The sequence below is a fragment of the Podarcis tiliguerta genome (assembly GCF_965153285.1).
Source record: "Podarcis tiliguerta genome assembly, chromosome: 2".
Lineage (NCBI taxonomy): Eukaryota > Metazoa > Chordata > Lepidosauria > Squamata > Lacertidae > Podarcis > Podarcis tiliguerta.
This window is the reverse complement of record NC_139535.1, coordinates 25,025,819-25,043,300: the sequence shown is the minus strand read 5'-3', so window position 1 is coordinate 25,043,300 and position 17,482 is coordinate 25,025,819. Positions and strand designations below refer to the sequence as shown.

Sequence of the window (17,482 nt, the reverse complement as noted above, 5' to 3'; positions counted from 1 at the left end):
AGCTCAGAAGAGGTCATATCCCCACAATAAGTGTTCCATCGCAGACAAGGTCCTCCCTGTCGCTGCCACCAACCAAACTTCCAAAGGTTGTGACACAACCAAGAAGGCCTCATAAACTTTGTTACATTCATACAAGGCAATTAGAGAAAAAAGAGCTCCTTCAGGGTTGTTGTTGTTTTAAAAAAGAACAGAGGCCCATATTACCTAAATTATTTAAAAGGACTGAGTGAACAAAAAGCTCTTCCCAGGAAGGCTATTTTATAACTGAGGTGCCACCACTAAAAAGTCCCTGTCCCTTGTGGTTACCCGCCTTGCTTAAGCCGTAGAGGGCATCCAAAGAGGATTTTAAGGTTCTGGTAGTCCAAGGGCCTTTCTGTAGAGAGGTTTGGGGGAAATAAGCTGGACTAGTGGTTGATTAGGTGGCGCAGGATCAGTATGCTACAAGCAGTATTTAAATTTGTTGTGGAAGCGCTGAGGAGGGAACCCACGAGCTACTGAGTACAGTTACACCCCCCCTTACTTCTGAGGTAACTTTAGTGGTAGGTATTCCCCTTTCTCAGGGGTTTCTCTAGTACAGGCATAGGCAAACTCGGCCCTCCAGATGTTTTGGTACAATTCCCATCATCCCTGACCACTGGTGCTGTTAGCTAGGGATCATGGGAGTTGTAGTCCAAAAACATATGGAGGGCCGAGTTTGCCTATGCCTGCACTAGTACAAGAGGAGGGTCATAGGTCAGTAGAGTGTTACACATCCTTTGTATGTATGATGCCCCATATTGAAGCCCCAGATATCTCTAGTCAGTAATACTGTGCTTGCATGTGAGACACAAGAAACAGAAAGTTCTGCTCAGCTCCTGATTACAAAACCTGTGGCTGGTGTTCAGAAACTTGTAGATTGCGAATGAGTCAGCCAGTGTCAAGGGGGGAAAGTGTCAGGGAAAACCAGCCTTAGGAACAATTCTGTGCCGGCCTTGCTTACCAAACGAAGTGTGGAATGCCTACGGAATACCTTCATATGTGATTGTTGTCACGTTTGCAAGTAGCTTGCAATCTCAGGCTGCTTCTCTGTCTTGATCGATTGATTATATTTTCCAATTTTGCATGCTCTCTTCCTTTTTTTTTTATTGCATTCAGAGGCTGTATTTTTAATTAGCTGTTTCTGGTATTTCCTTCTCAATGTCATGAATGGTTTTAAACTCTTGTTTTCTTATCAGTTGACCTTTCCTCTGGCTTACTCGGTTTCCTTCCTGGCCTCACCTTAACGATTCCCAACCACCCCCCACCCCCCAAAAAGAAATGTAATCCAAGTTGCCCTCATTGTGCAGCCACACCACTCCCCCCTTGACCTTTGTTTGGGATTGCGGCGGGGTCTGCCTCTGGCTGCAGCAACTGATAAGGGTGGATTTCTCATATGTCAAAATGGGAAATGAAAGCAGTTGTCTGGGGCCAACTTTTCCTCCTTTTTTCCGAGTGGAATGTGAGGCGCCTTGCACTTCTTGTGCCTTTTAAAGCAGCTGTGGCGAGGGCAGGGATTGCAACAGATTAGATCTGAGGTCAATTTCAATCCTGATGTGTCATCGTTCCACAAAGGCTTGACCGCTCCAGCGACCTAACGCTGCACATTTCGTTTGTGGCTAGGAAAGGTGACCAGAGACCTCGCCTCCTTGAGAAGAGGGAAAGGGGTTGTAATCAAAGAAGGAAAGGACTTCCGCCGATTCTCGCCGTGGTGGCAAGAAGCTGACATGGTTCTCAGCACAGTGCCAGCCTAGAATCATAGAATCATAGAATAGAATCATAGAGTTGGAAGAGACCACAAGGGTCATCGAGTCCAACCCCCTGCCAAGCAGGAAACACCATCAAAGCACTCCTGACATATGGTTGTCAAGCCTCTGCTTAAAGACCTCCAAAGAAGGAGACTCCACCACACTCCTTGGCAGCAAATTCCACTGTCGAACAGCTCTTACTGTCAGGAAGTTCTTCCTAATGTTTAGGTGGAATCTTCTTTCTTGTAGTTTGTATCCATTGCTCCGTGTCCGCTTCTCTGGAGCAGCAGAAAACAACCTTTCTCCCTCCTCTATGTGACATCCTTTTATATATTTGAACATGGCTATCATATCACCCCTTAACCTCCTCTTCTCCAGGCTAAACATGCCCAGCTCCCTTAGCCGATCCTCATAAGGCATTGTTTCCAGGCCTTTGACCATTTTGGTTGCCCTCCTCTGTACACGTTCTAGTTTGTCAGTGTCCTTCTTGAACTGTGGTGCCCAGAACTGGACACAGTACTCCAGGTGAGGTCTGACCAGAGCAGAATACAGTGGCACTATAACTTCCCTTGATCTAGATGCTATACTCCTATTGATGCAGCCCAGAATTGCATTGGCTTTTTTAGCTGCCGCGTCACACTGTTGGCTCATGTTAAGTTTGTGGTCAACCAAGACTCCTAGATCCTTTTCACATGTACTGCTCTCAAGCCAGGTGTCACCCATCTTGTATTTGTGCCTCTCATTTTTTTTGCCCAAGTGCAATACTTTACATTTCTCCCTGTTAAAATTCATCTTGTTTGTTTTGGCCCAGTTCTCTAATCTGTCAAGGTCGTTTTGAAGTGTGATCCTGTCTTCTGGGGTGTTAGCCACCCCTCCCAGTTTGGTGTCATCTGCAAATTTGATCAGGATGCCCTTGAGTCCATCATCCAAGTCGTTGATAAAGATGTTGAATAAGACCGGGCCCAAGACAGAACCCTGTGGCACCCCACTAGTCACTCTTCTCCAGGATGAAGAGGAACCATTGATGAGCACCCTTTGGGTCCGGTCAGTCAGCCAATTACAAATCCACTGGGTGGTAGCATAGTCAAGACCGCATTTTACCAGCTTCTTTACAAGAATATCATGGGGCACCTTGTCAAATGCCTTGCTGAAATCAAGGTAGACTACATCCACTGCATCCACTACATCTCTGGGAGAATATATAGGATCTGACGCCAAAGTCTTTCTACCCCTCTCAGCAATGGCTGATAAGGTGAAAAGTAAGGGCTTAGTCTGAGATCCTTTTTCTCTTCTGCACTTCCATGAACCCTCTTCACTGAGGCTTAACTGCATGGAGAAATAGCTGGCAGATTTCAGGATATGTGTGTGTCGGACGTGGTTTGCAATTCAAATGGCATTTGACTGAAAGAAGCAAGAATCGGGGGAGGTGGGGCGGTAAAGATGTAACCACCTAAGTGATAATTTGTTTAGTCACCTCTCTCTTTTTCATAATTTTGTTATTTGATTTTAAACAATGTAAACAAATTACAAACAACAATTTAGAGTCCAAATATTGAGATTACAGTGGTACCTCAGGTTACATACGCTTCAGGTTACAGACTCCGCTAACCCAGAAATAGTACCTCGGGTTAAGAGCTTTGCTTCAGGATGAGAACAGAAATTGTGCTCCGGCGGTGCGGCAGCTAAAGTGGTGCTTCAGGTTAAGACCAGTTTCAGGTTAAGAACGGACCTCTGGGATGAATTAAGTACTTAACCCGAGGTACCACTGTACTCTGATTCTCCTGACTTCCCTCCATCCCTTCCATGGGTCCTAATGATAATATTTACAACTGCATATCAATATTTATCCAAATTTTTATCCTTATAACTTATCCATCCTTTCTGTTACTTTACAAGTGTGATTAAAATGCTGCCGATGTTTTAGCTTGCTTGCAGTGGTCTCATAAGTAAATCACAAGCTTTTCCCATTCTTTTTTAAAGTTTTTGTTGTCTTGATTTCTGAGCTTCCCAGTTAATTCTGCCATTTTGGCATATCCCATCAGCTTGGTTTGCCATTCTTCTCTAGTCGGGGTTGCTTCTTCCTTCCATCTCTGGGCTAGTAGCATCTGTGCGGCTGTTGTCGCGTCCATGAATTTTCTGGTCCACTGTTTAGTCACCGCTCTCTTTCCTCCCCCAATATAAACTTGGATGCAGTGGGGCGGGAAAAGTAGGCTGTATTCAGATACCCCTCTAATTCCTGGATCCATCAAGAGTTACAATCTAATCAAGGCTTCCGATTCTTGGAATAGGCAGGCTAGCCTGCTGTTGAGGTGTAAGGGGAACCAAGGAAGGGGTTCTGTGGGAGACGGCAAATGGGTGGGGCCTTTCCCTCAACTCGCAGATATTCAGAAGGGCAAAAGAGTTTGGACTGGAGAGTTTATAGTGGTGTGACCTAGAAGCTAAGCAGCAGCCGGAGAGAGAGAGAGAGAGAGAGAGAGCGCGAGCCATGCCAGATTTCTGCTTGAATCCAAGGAGAAACAAGACCCTTTTGGGGTGTTCATGCTGTGAACCCCTCCATCGTGGGTTCACAATCTATATAAGTGTAAATAAACCATATATCCTAAAGACACCGCAGTCTCCGCTGTGCCTCGTTCCAAAAGGAAGCACGAACTCCAGGGTAAAGGCCTGGAACCCCCGGAATCTCGCACTGCTCGGAGATGGGGTGGCGTGCAACACAAACTCTACCGCTTAGTGTCTTTGAACGCATCCCCATAGAAAGGATTTGGTGTAAATGCTCGAAATAAAGAAATAAAAGGAGAGGCGTGCTTGAGTGGAATCCTTCGAAAAGGACGGGGGGTAGCGGGGAGCGCTGGCATATTTCTTTCCAGCCTTGCCTTCGTGAAAAAGCTATCAGTTTCAGAGTCCACTTTGAGAAAGCATCGACCTGAGTTGGCTGCCTTTGTTGGCTGTGTGCACTTGACTGGGCATAGAAATGGAACTCTTCGTAAAAGCCCCCCATGAAGTCAAGGTTGAAACACATTAGCAGAATATGAGGAGCTTGGGTTACTGCAACTCGTACTAGGTAGCTGGGGGCAATTTTTTTCTCTTTTTTTAAATGCCAGTGGCAATAGAGCTTTGGTTTCCACTATCTCCAGCCATAGCAGCTTTCATTAGTTTTAATCAAAGGGGCTTTTGAAATCATGGAAACTTATTTATAATGGGTGCATTTAGAGATAAGCTGAACTGAAAAGACACCTTTGTTGTTAAGGGTGATCTAGGACTAGTTCCACCTAGCCAGGATTTTCAGAGTTGTGTGCCATGGTGCTGTCATCTTCTATAGTGCCCTTGAGTGACAGGAAGCGGGAAAATGCACTTCTTCCTTCCCTGATAAATCCAGTTTGTGGCCTTCTGGCTTATACTGGCACTGCATCCTCACCTGGAGGGAATAGCTACACCTTGACATGATCTGAAGCATTGAGTTAGGCTACAGCCTTGACACTTCCTGTAGAGCGCCCAGATTAGGAAGAAATTCGACATTTGAAGGCGAACCTTCCTAATTTGCCTTTTCCAGTAGAGTGGTACCTCGGGTTACAGACGCTCCAGGTTACAGACGCTCCAGGTTACAGACTCCGCTAACCGAAAAATAGTACCTTGGGTTAAGAACTTTGCTTCAGGATGAGAACAGAAATCGTGCTCCGGCGGTGCAGCGGCAGCATGAGGCCCCATTAGCTAAAGTGGTGCTTCAGGTTAAGAACAGTTTCAGGTTAAGAACGGACCTCTGGAACGAATTAAGTACTTAACCTGAGGTACCACTGTACTTCAGCTTCCCGTAAGAAACCTGAAACTGTTCTTAACCTGAAGCACCACTTTAGCTAATGGGGCCTCCTGCTGCTGCTGCGCCGCTGCTGCACGATTTCTGTTCTCATCCTGAAGCAAAGTTCTTAACCCGAGGTACTATTTCTGGGTTATCGGAGTCTGTAACCTGAAGCGTATGTAACCTGAGGTACCACTGTACAGTGCTCTGTCAGAGGAATAGGTAACATTTCAAGTCTTGATTGCTGGGAACAATCTTGCCCAGGATGACTGCTTTCTTTCTTTCTTTCATGGCTGCACAGCCTATTTGTAAAGCAGGGAGATGTCATTAGAGAAATAAGAGGAAGAGCATAGCAATTTTCAAGTAGCACCTGCCTATGGTCAGGCTTACACCAAGAAATGCATCTTTCAGTGCAGTGAACTTCTTGCAAAATCGACAAGGGGTGTGTTATGACAGGGTTCACCTAAGCGGGAGCAGGTGGTGCTGTGGTCTAAACCACTGAGCCTCTTGGATTTGCTGATTGGAAGGTCAGCGGCTTGAATTCGCGCGACGGGGTGAGCTCCCGTTGCTCTGCCCCAGCTTCTGCCAGGGTAGCAGTTCAAAAGCACACCAGTGCAAGTAGATAAATAGGTAACACTGTGGCGGGAAAGTAAACGGCGTTTCCGTGCGCTCTGGCTTCCGTCACGGTGTCCCATTGTGCTATAAGCGGTTTAGTCATGCTGGCCACATGACCCGGAAAGCTGTCTGTGGACAAACGCCAGCTCCCTTGGCCTGAAAGCGAGATGAGCGCCGCAACCCCGTAGTCGCCTTTGACTGGACTTAACCATCCAGGGGACTTTTACCTTTACCTCACCTACAGAGGTCACAAAGAGAAAGGAAAATAACAACAAGAGATGTGGAAAAATAATAAGAAAGTACTGGATAGTATACTGTGAACATCATAAGGTTAGATTTGTGGACATTAAAACAGCAGTAAGAAGCAAGAAGTTGATTGGATCCCTTTGGAACTTGACATATGGGTATCCCCAACAAAAAATTAAAATTCGGCTGTGTAATTTGGAATTTATGTAATTTGGTTTGATTTGATGTGATTGGTCGGTTAATAAAAAAAATATTCTTAAAAAAAAAGAAAAGAGAAGTGGAGCTCCGTGGCAGGAACCCCATGTTGCTGCCGTGCACCCTCGCTTATGACAGAATGTCTTGTATCGTGAGGTAAAATCTATTTTTGCTGTAGTCATACATAGCACCAACCAACACTGTTTCGGATTGTGCCAATTGCTTAAAACAACAACAACAGACAAACCTTTGTTTTTAGTTCATAACATGTGTATCTGCCTGAAGGTATATTGGTTAACATTTGATCAGCTCTGCGAAGGCCTGTCAAATAATTAACTTCCTAGTTACTGAAAGGCTGGCTGAGAGTAGCTGTAGAAACTGACTCCCCGCCCCCTATTCTGTCATGAGCCTGAACTGGACTTGCGTCCATTGTCACATGTCCCATTAAATAGTGCAAAATGGTGTCTCTTCTAAAGGACATGTTATTGTGGAAACGAAGGGGATTAGAGTGACTCACCATAAGTGGTTGCCCTCTTTCAATTTCTCAGTTTAGCATAACAATGCTTGTGGACACAGCGATTATGCATCGTGTAGCGTTGCCATATTGCCCAGAGAGCCAAATTTTTGCCGGGATTCTAGGCCTGCCACCTTGTGCCTGTTTGGGGCATTAGCTGCCTGGCCTGGATTCTTTTGTTACAAAATACATTTCTGTTTTCATGGAATTGTTGCATATTTTGAGTAATGTGTGTTTATATTTTTTTGAAATCGGTTTTATAATTGCAGATTGCCCAAGTCTATTGGGCAGTCAAGCAGTTAAGTGGTATATAAATATTCTGTTGTTGTTGTTGTTGTTGTTGTTGTTGTTGTTATTGGTATATAAATAAATTTATGATGTTTTATATAGAGAGAGAGAGAGAAGGAGAGAAAGTGCCTGAGATATAAGGGGACCTTATGGGCAATATTCTGCTCAATTGCTTAGTAAAGAAACAAGGCTGTGTTCTGCGTTCCACTGTTGTAACTAACAAGGAAATTCACTGCTAAGATTGACAGAAGATCATTGGAACAACTGCACATAAGGAAAGTGACAAGGTTTCTGTACTCCTCTCTCCAGTTACAGCTTTTGTGTGTGTGCTCAAGGTTTCTGCCTTTTGTTTGGTATGTAGGTATGAGTGTATAGAGTTCATCCTCCCATTCTTCTAAACAAGGGCCTTACGAGTAAGGTGCCCTGGAGCATATATAAATGATGCTTTTTCCTTTGTAAGGGAATGGCTCAGGATATGGTGTGAGGGAATAGCCCAGGGTATGGTGTGAAGGCACGTTAGACCACCACTTTGCTGAAGCTAAGCAGGCCGGGTCAGTGTGATTCTTGTCACAGCTCACGTCAGAGGGCAGAGTTTAAAGGTGCATGGTTGGCCAAGCTTAAATGTCAAGATCACAAAAGTGGGGAGTGTAAAGTTTAAGTTGTGCTTAGTTTGGGACGTGCTTCTTATTTTAAATTCTAAAGTTTGCAAAATAATACTAGTGTGAATCTTGATGCACGCTTCTGTATTTTTAATATCTGAATTGTTGAGAACTCCTCACAGGAAAGGCGCTCTAGCTCTTGTTAGATGTTGTGCCAGCTTATGGGATTTCTTAATTCCATTATATGACTTTGCATGTATTCTTCTCTGTGGACCCAGTAGGGTGCTGAATATTTTCAGCCAGCATGATGTAAATTAAAGCAAATCTTCAAAACAAAAAGGGACTGAGATTCTAAAGATTAAGCCCTTGATCTAGAGTGACCTAGATACTCAAAGGCATAGGTGGAACGCTTGTGTGAGCATTTCAGTACCCGTGGAACGTCAATACTTTAGAAACGGGAAAAGAGAAAAAACCCTGTATGCGTGGAAGCTCTGTGGCATGGAAGGAAATTCTGGCTTCAGGAAGAAACAATCGCAGTCTGAGAGAGAGTTTGCTCGATGAAACTGCTGGCAGGTTGCTGCCGGATGTTAGAAGGGAGAGGAAAATTCCTAGCCTTGGGTACTGGGAGGCAGCAGCGGAGGTGAAGATTCTTGCAGAAAATCCCCTTGTAAGTTATCAACTGGATAGTTGCCTAGAGGCCCTCTAGATATTGTAGGAATACAGCCCCCATCAATCCTAACCACTGGCTGTGTTGGCTAGGGCTGATGAGAATTGTTGCCCAGTGACATATGGAGAGCCACAGGTTCCCCAACGGTTAGAGAGAAACTCCAGACAACGGAGTCTGCAAGGAACCTCTAGACATCATTACATGGCCCTCAACTCCTCAGAGGTGTTCTCTTAAAATAAATACAAGAAATTGTGTGCAGGGAATTTAGTGTACCTGCAGCAGCACAACTGGGCACCTTCACCTGCCCCTGCTGCAACAAAACATGTCTCTCCCATATTGGTCCCTGGATCCACAGCAAGCCCTGCAACCTTCCAACAATTTGACTTCCCCACCCAGAGGTGCATTCCTCCATTGACTCCCAAGACAGACAGATGCCAACAAGTAAGCACTGAATCCAGGGACTGGCCTTAATAACCAATGTTTGCCAAGCCCATGCCCCTTTCTGGTTTGGCTGTGAAAGCCACTTCCGGAAATTTAGCACAACCCAGCAGGCGTTTTGTGTTCATTTCCTTGCTAATGGTTTCCAGAAGAAGAAAAAATGTTGGCAAACTTGGGGGGGGTGTGTTGTGCTGTGTTGCAGTTTACCTTTGTTTTGCATTTATCGTGCTGCCCCTGTTCATGTGATGAAATTCAGGGTGCTTTTCTGGCACACATTTCTTCCCTGCTGTTTAAAATTTAGCACGGCATGGCCAATATATGTCGCTCAAAAAGCTACGGTTCCATAACATAAAAGGTACTGCAGTGTAAAAGGAACATTAGAAACACTAGCATTATAAGTAGGAAAACATAACCCAATATACCCCCACCTCTGAATGGAGCCATAGTGATCTGGGCTGCAGTCCTAGCCCTGGCTGTTGCCTGCCTGGCTGGACTTAACAGAGTGACAGTGCCACCTCTGCATCTGTAGCTCTGCCAGCTTGGCCAGAACATGGGTGGGCAGGTAGATTGCTTTGCTAGTCTAGGGTTGGCATGGTAATCAAACCTGGATCTGCCCTGGCACCATTGCTCAGGATCAAAATGTCCTCCAGAGCAAATTGGAAGAACATACTGATCAGACGGGCAGTTTTGTGGGGGTGGGTGGGAGAGAGACTGTGCTTGTGCTTTACATTAAAAGAAAAGGCTTTTGTGCAACAGCAAATGGAGTGAAGCATCGTGCATATTTTGGCCCTAGATGACAAGGAAGCCATCTTGCAAAGGGGCTTCATGTGTGGGTTTAGACGAGTATACCTGAAGGAGCGTCTCCACCCCTAACTGAGGTCCAGTGCCGAGGGCCTTCTGGCGAGAAGCGAAGTTACAGGGAACCAGGCAGAGGGCCTCCTCGGTAGTGGAGCCCGCCCTGTGGAACGCCCTCCCATCAGATGTCAAAGAGAAAAACAACTATCTGATGTTTAGAAGACATCTGAAGGCTGCCCTGTTTAGGGAAATTTTTAATGTCTGGTGTTTTAATGTATTTTTAATATTTTGTTGGAATCTGCCCAGAGTGGCTGGGGAAACCCAGCCAGATGGGCGGGGTATGAATGAATGAATAAAAAATATTGGTCTCATTCAGGCATATTTTCAAGAATGTCTCTTGTCTTCCTGCCTTCTTTAAAACTGCAGGGCATGAAAAAAGCCACAGAAAGTTTAAGAGGCGGAGCAAGACAGGACAGTGGCCCACGGCGAGCATATTGTCCGACGTGGAGGCGTTGAAACGTGGCCTAGCCTCAGCGCAGTCTCCTGCATCCAGTAAAAACAAGACTAGCAGCGTGAGGAGGAAAAGCACGCGCCGAAGAACCAAGCGATTCCTCTCCTACCCTCGATACGTGGAGGTCATGGTGGTGGCAGACAGTCGGATGGTTGCTTACCATGGAGCAAATCTACAGCACTACATTTTGACCTTAATGTCCATAGTAAGTATTAAAATCCCACTGTGGGGATTTTAAGTATGCCAGATCTGTGCAATTTAATTCTTGCCTGGGGAACAAGCTGTTGCAATGCACCTGCTCAGAGTTCCAGACAGCCCAGATGTAGACTTGGAGTGGTGTTGTTGTTTAGTCATTTAGTCATGTCCGACTCTTCATGACTCCATGGACCAGAGCACGCCAGGCACTCCTGTCTTCCATTGCCTCCCGCAGTTTGGTCAAACTCATGCTGGTAGCTTCGAGAACACTATCCAACCATCTCGTCCTCTGTCGTCCCCTGCTCCTTGTGCCTTCAATCTTTCCCAACATCAGGGTCTTTTCCAGGGAGTCTTCTCTTCTCATAAGGTGGCCAAAGTATTGGAGCCTCAGCTTCAGGATCTGTCCTTCCAGTGAGCACTCAGGGCTGATTTCCTTCAGAATGGATAGGTTTGATCTTCTTGCAGTCCATGGGACTCTCAAGAGTCTCCTCCAGCACTATAATTCAAAAGCATCAATTCTTCAGTGATCGGCCTTATTTATGGTCCAGCTCTCACTTCCATACATCACTACTGGGAAAACCATAGCTTTAACCTTTGTTGGCAAGGTGATGTCTCTGCTTTTTAAGATGCTGTCTCCCGGGCATTCCAGAGGGCACCTTCTTCCCCTTCCCCCCATGGTACTTGCACACAATGAACCGAAGTGTTTTGTTGCTGTGTTGTGGCAGAGATGAGGAACTTCCAACCTGGAGTCCAAAGATGTGACTCTTGGCTTTGTACAACAGGCCAGAGGTTTCTCTGCAAACATACACCTCTCCATCCTCCATCCAGGCAACAAGAGGAGTTATGGGGGTTGAAGGGCACATCCTAGCCAGGCAGAAGATATTGAGGAAAGTGTGGTGCTCATCAGGGCCCAGGAAGACCTCTAAGGGCCGGATAAGGAGACCCTCAGGGCTGCATTTGGCCTTTAGGTCTGACGTCTCCCACCCCTTCCTGGCTCTCAGAATCTGTCGCTAACAGAACGTACTTCCTGAGGTCAGGATTTAATTAGCTGTAGGCCAGCAGCTGTAGCTTCTTGCACTGCAGGTGTTTGTTTGTTTTTTAAAAAAGAGTCAATTCTTTGCTTGCTTGTATAGTGTTAACATTAACTTTTCAAAATTTATCCTTTTTTATGCAGGTAGCTTCTATATATAAAGACCCGAGTATTGGAAATTTAATTAATATTGTTATCGTGAGATTAGAGGTCATACAAAATGAGCAGGTAATTACTCCTTCCCTCGTTCCTCTCTCACACTCTCTTTCTCGCCTGGACATATTTCTAGGAATGTCTTATTCTTGATCATTTAAATGATCAAGAAAGAAATATGATATTTCCTTCCCAAAAGCTCACTGAGATTTGTATTGCTGAAAGTTGGGTGTATGGGGCAGGCAGAGGCCCACAGATTTGTGTACATGGACCAGCAATGGCTTTCTAGAGTTCCGGACAGGAGTCTCTACTAGATGTTCTACCACTGAGCAATCACCCTTCCCTAACGATGTACTCCACACTTGTGTGATTGGGATTATTCTAGGAGATTTATCCATATTCTTGGGTGCGGGAGGGGGTTAACTCTTTGCCACTGCTGCAATCCCGGTCAGAATCAGGCGGCCTTGCCCCCACTATTTGCAATGGCAGAAACATTCCCACTTATCTATTACCAGCAGCCTTGTGTACAATGTAGCTCCTTGGTCACAGGAGGCATTGTGCGTACTTTGGTTAAGATCAGTGTGAGGTTTTGAAAGGTTCAGTTCAGCCATCTTGATTCAAAATGGCGTCCAACTGAATTCAAACATCTCCTCGCCGTCTGCAGGAGAGTGACAAAGAACCATCCGTGCCTTGTATGCTGAAAGGTGCTCTTCAAACAGCAGCACCACATGGAAGATCCTCAGCACTCCTCATGAGCTTGGAGCCAGGGAACTCCCTCCCCAACACAGCTCCTCTGCCTCTGTAGATCAGGCTAAATGCCCCTGTATTCCAGCAACCTGTTCTCAGTGGCCAATAGGGATAATGAAATAGGGACAACAAATACTTTAAAGAAATATATATGTCAAAGATAGATGCTTCAAAATAACATGTATGCACGAGGGGTACCATTTCCTCAATTAATCACCTACCTGGAAGCACCCCCAATCAGTGCAAACAAATGCTTCCCTACTAAACAATCTGTTGCAGTTTTTCCCCATTTCATAGCAAAGCAGTTCCTGCTCAGGGTTCCATACAACCTAGACAGAGCTTCGCATTCTTGCTGAGGATTTCAGAAGGAACGTTTCCCCCCGTTTCTCACTGCACTTGCTGTGTTTTTTTTGTTGTTATATTACTGAGCGAATGGGAATATCATGGGGAAAAGAGGGCTTTTTATTTAAATTTTACAGCACCCATCAGTCTCACAACAGTGTTAATGTGTTTTTGGAGGATGGGAGAGTGGAAAAAACAACAGGAAAGTCATTAGGAATTTGAAAGTAATCCACAAGTAGGATGCCGGTAACTGAATGCTTTTGAGCAGAGAGAGATGGTTTGCTGTTTTTCTGATGACTACGTTCAGTGTTCTTTCCTGCGGCCGTCCATCTCTGAGACATGTTATCAGGTAGAAAGGTGGCCCATAAAGGTAAAATAAAATGGTCAATAAATAAAAGGCACCGCAGATGGAGGGATGGGAACTGGGGAGGATAGGGAGTCCTAATCCTTCGACATGTTTGCTTTATATCTAGGATGGCCCTTCCATATCTTACAATGCTCAGACGACACTAAAAAACTTCTGTCAGTGGCAGCAGACCCAGAACCACCCTAATGAAGACCATCCAGAAAAGCATGACACAGCTGTATTGGTGACAAGGTATGTCACGGGCAGATTTATTTATTTTTTGGCCTCACTGTAATTGCCACTAGAATGCAATGTTACAGATCACAGCTGAACGACAATGCATGTTATAGTCAAGGATAATTGAAATGTTGAGGCATGATGGGGAAAGGTATTATATTGCTGCCTAATTTTTTGGCGGTGATGAGAACAGGAGCTCTAAGGGCTACGGGTAAGGGCATCAGGAATTCATTTCAATTTGCAATTAAAGGCGGATCTACTGAATTTCCCCCTTTTGGAAACAATAATGCAAAAAAAGCACGGCCGTCGTTCAGAATGTGCAGCCCAGTTCTCCAGCCAAATAACGTGCTGAATTTGTGAATGGTAGTGGGTGCATAAAAATGCATATATTAGTGAAATCAAAACACAAATGTGTGTTACATCAGGGGGAGTTGTATGCAGATATTACAAATTTGATCTAGAATATTGTTGAATTTTCATGAGGGCTTTAAATATATATATATTTAAAAACTGGTGTGGAAATGTGGAAAACTGAATAAAAAGCAAGAAACTGAGAGGAACTGATATTAGCCCATCCCTACCAGGGGATCAATTTATTTATTTTTTTGGAGTGAGAGTATACAATCCTATTACTCAGCCATATGGTCATTGGCTGAACCCACAGTGAGGCTTTCTGGGGTTTTGGTGCTAAGTTTGCGATGTATGGGAGTTTCTTATTAAGCCACACCAGTTAGCAATAAAAGCAATGCTTTCTCCTTTTCAGAAAAGGAGAGGTCTTGCGGGAGGGACTTCAAGCTGGGGTGGAAGTGGCTTTATGAATACATAAGCATTTGCACTACAGCTGTGGCTGGAGGCCATGATCTAACACGTACACATTGTTGCTCTCACAGCCTCCCTGTTGCACACTATGTTTTAGATGTTCTAAAACAGAGAATTAGATGTTTAGGGTTCTAAAACACAGTTCGTCAGCTGGGGGGTGGGGTAGGTGGGGACAAGCAGCTGGACCAGAAATGAAAAAAGAAATAAAATCTACTTACACAAGTGGTCATGTATTTCAAGTGGGGACCTAATTGAGCGTTAGTGGGGAAAATTGCAATAAGTGTTTGACTTTGTAAAAATGTTCTAATAAAGCACCACAGCCTATCCAGTGTTTCCCAAACGTTGGGTCTCTAGCTGTTTTCAGACTACAATTCCTATCATCCCTGACCACTGGTCTTGCTAGCTAGGGATGATGGGAGTTGTAGTCCAAAAAACCAGCTGGAGACCCAAGTTTGGGAAACACTGGCCTGTACTAGTGACATAAGATAGTAAAAACATCAGCTGTTTTTAGTAGGAACTTATTTCTAGTCCTGCTTGCTCCAGCCAATGCCATCTAGAGGTTTTGGACTACAACTTGCATCATTGGCTATGCTGACTGGGGGCAGTGATGGGAATTGTATTGCAAAATGTCTGGAGGGCAAAAGGTTGGGGAAGACTGCTCTTACTCAATATTATGAGCCACCTCTGGGTTAGAGGATACTAGCAGCTGCCTCCATGACTTCAAATCTAGATGCCAAGTGGATGGGGAGCATTGCCTGCTACCTTCAGAACAATGCACAGTTTGAATTTTACTCCAGAGCCCATAAAAGAAAAGTGAATAGAAAGACCCATTTGGCTTCTTCTCCATTTCTGCTATTAGTTTAAAATAGCTACCAGTTATGAGCAATGCACAACACTCAGTCAAGGAGTTTTGCATTGAAATTTTCATTAAAGTGAGCGCTCATGTCTCTTATTTATAATGCTGCAAAATATTTTAATGTGAGATTATCAGGCCTTAATGATAGTCCTTTGAAAAATCAAATTGGATTTTTATTCCTGCTTTTTTAATCTACTATTATCCCCGTCTTGAACATTTGGAATTGGGCAGACTACATATTGAAATTAATGCCAAGCAAGAAACACAAAGCCATATAATTAAATGGTGTTATGTTTATTATTGTGTGTTCTGAATGCTAACTTGCATGGAAATTAAAAGCATCAAGTCTGTTTTGCTTTCAGACAGGATATTTGTAGAGCTCACGACAAATGTGATACTTTAGGTAAGCCTAATCTCCTTTTTCTTTTACTCTTTAAGGTGTCAATGTTAACATGTTTTTGACAGAATGTTGTGCGTGCCTTTATTTAGAGAGCAAACTCTCTCTCTCTTGTTCTGCTTTTGATTTTCCAGGTCTGGCTGAATTGGGTACAGTCTGTGATCCATACCGGAGCTGCTCAATTAGTGAAGACAGTGGACTAAGTACTGCTTTTACGATTGCACATGAACTTGGCCATGTGTATGTTCTATAAAAACATAGATCTATTTAAAAATAACAGCTTTGAGAGAGATATGTAAACTATATAAATATATATATCCCCATGCAAGTGACTGTTCTGGTTTGCGAACCTTCTTTTGGAACCCGAACGTCTGACGGGGCTTCAATGGCTTCTGATTGGCTGCAGGAGCTTCCTGCAGCCAATCAGAAGTCGCGATTTGGTTTTTGAACGTTTTGTAAGTCGAATGGACTTCTGGAATGGATTCTGTTCGACTTCCAAGGTACAATTGTATATGCCAATATTGGCTTGGATTCAAACTTTCCCCTAGTAAACTGAAGAGTTATAGAACAGGGCCTTCCCCTCCCCTCTGCATCCCCCTGACCTCTCCTAAAATCTGATTAAGGGAGCTGGGGGACCCTTGATAATGGTGTGTGATATGGCACTGGGGACTGTAAATAGAGGGGAGAGTTAATTTGATTATTTAATTTCTATACCACTTAATTTATTAAAAACATCTGTAATTGGTGTACAGAAAACTGAAGCAAAACCAGACAACTTCAACAGAATATTATAAAATAAACAGTTACTTATAATAATGTTAGATTAATACAGAATTACTAATACAGTGGTGCCCTGCAAGGCGAAATTAATTCGTTCTGCGAGTTTTTTCGTTCTACGAGTTTTTTCGTCTTGCGAAGCACCAATGTGTATTGACGGTTTCCCATAGGAATGCATTGGCGGTTTTTTTTTAAAAGGCGCAAGACGTTTCGTCTTGCGAAGCAAGCCCATAGGGAAATCCGTCTTGAGAAGCAACTCAGAAAACTCTTTCGTCTAGCGAGTTTTTCGTCTTCCGAGGCATTCGTCTTGCGGGGCACCACTGTACATTTAAATCAATATGAATTCATTTCCCTTCTGACACACGCTCCCTCTCAGCCACCAGAGTCAAAACAAACTCTCCACTCAACCTGTCAGATGTCAGAAATCAATCCACTGCTCCCTTATGTGAATGAAGGAGCGAGCTAGGGTTCATGGCAATGTTTTCTCAATGTTTGAAATTGTGGTATGAGCATTAAATACTGTAGTAGGAAATATTTTGAAAAGTGAGAAAATGAATACAGTCATACCTCGGGTTACAGACACTTCAGGATGTGTTTTTTTTGGGTTACGGACACGCCGAAACCTGGAAGTACCGGAACGGGTTACTTCTGGGTTTTGGCGGTCATGCATACGCAGAAGCGCTAAATCGCGCTTTGCGCATGCACAGAAGCGCCGAATCGCAACCCATGTGTGCGCAGATGCGGCGCTGCGGGTTGCAAACGCTACAGGTTGTGAACGTGCCTCCTGCACAGATTATGTTTGCAACCCGAGTGTCCACTGTACTGAATTTTTTGGTGTTGGGTGACTGTAGACTATCATTTACCTGTACTACCTGTACCTGTACACTATTGATGCTGCTAGGCTTATTAGCAGAGCATGTGGCCACATGGAAAGTTGGTGACACTGTCCTGCCATAAGGTGGGACAATTTTTGCAAAATTTTTGCTTTTCTGGATTTCTGATTGGGTAATACAATAAACAACAGTTTCCCCTTGTGGTTGTTTTGGTAAAGCATGCAAAATGTCTTCCCTTCTCCACCGCCCCAGATCATTAGTTACGTGTCCTGACAGTGCTTCATCAAGAATTATATCTATATTAAAAATTCATTTGCATGGTTTCC

The 17,482-nt window shown here is 44.3% G+C and overlaps 1 protein-coding gene across 4 annotated transcripts in view; it reads left to right on the top strand.

Annotated features, from left to right (window-relative positions):
* Window positions 1–17,482, top strand: part of ADAMTS9 (ADAM metallopeptidase with thrombospondin type 1 motif 9) — a 140,737-nt gene that overhangs the window by 18,741 nt on the left and 104,514 nt on the right. For all 4 annotated transcript variants that reach the window (XR_014507509.1, XM_083424539.1, XM_083424538.1 and 1 more), the window contains exons 4-8: window positions 10,340–10,629; window positions 11,794–11,877; window positions 13,365–13,489; window positions 15,512–15,552; window positions 15,681–15,786. Coding sequence is in view for 3 of the 4 variants with exons in the window: in XM_083424539.1 (XP_083280665.1) it covers window positions 10,340–10,629; window positions 11,794–11,877; window positions 13,365–13,489; window positions 15,512–15,552; window positions 15,681–15,786 (646 nt within the window). In the remaining variant the exon portion in view is untranslated. The remainder of the gene's footprint in view (window positions 1–10,339; window positions 10,630–11,793; window positions 11,878–13,364; window positions 13,490–15,511; window positions 15,553–15,680; window positions 15,787–17,482) is intronic.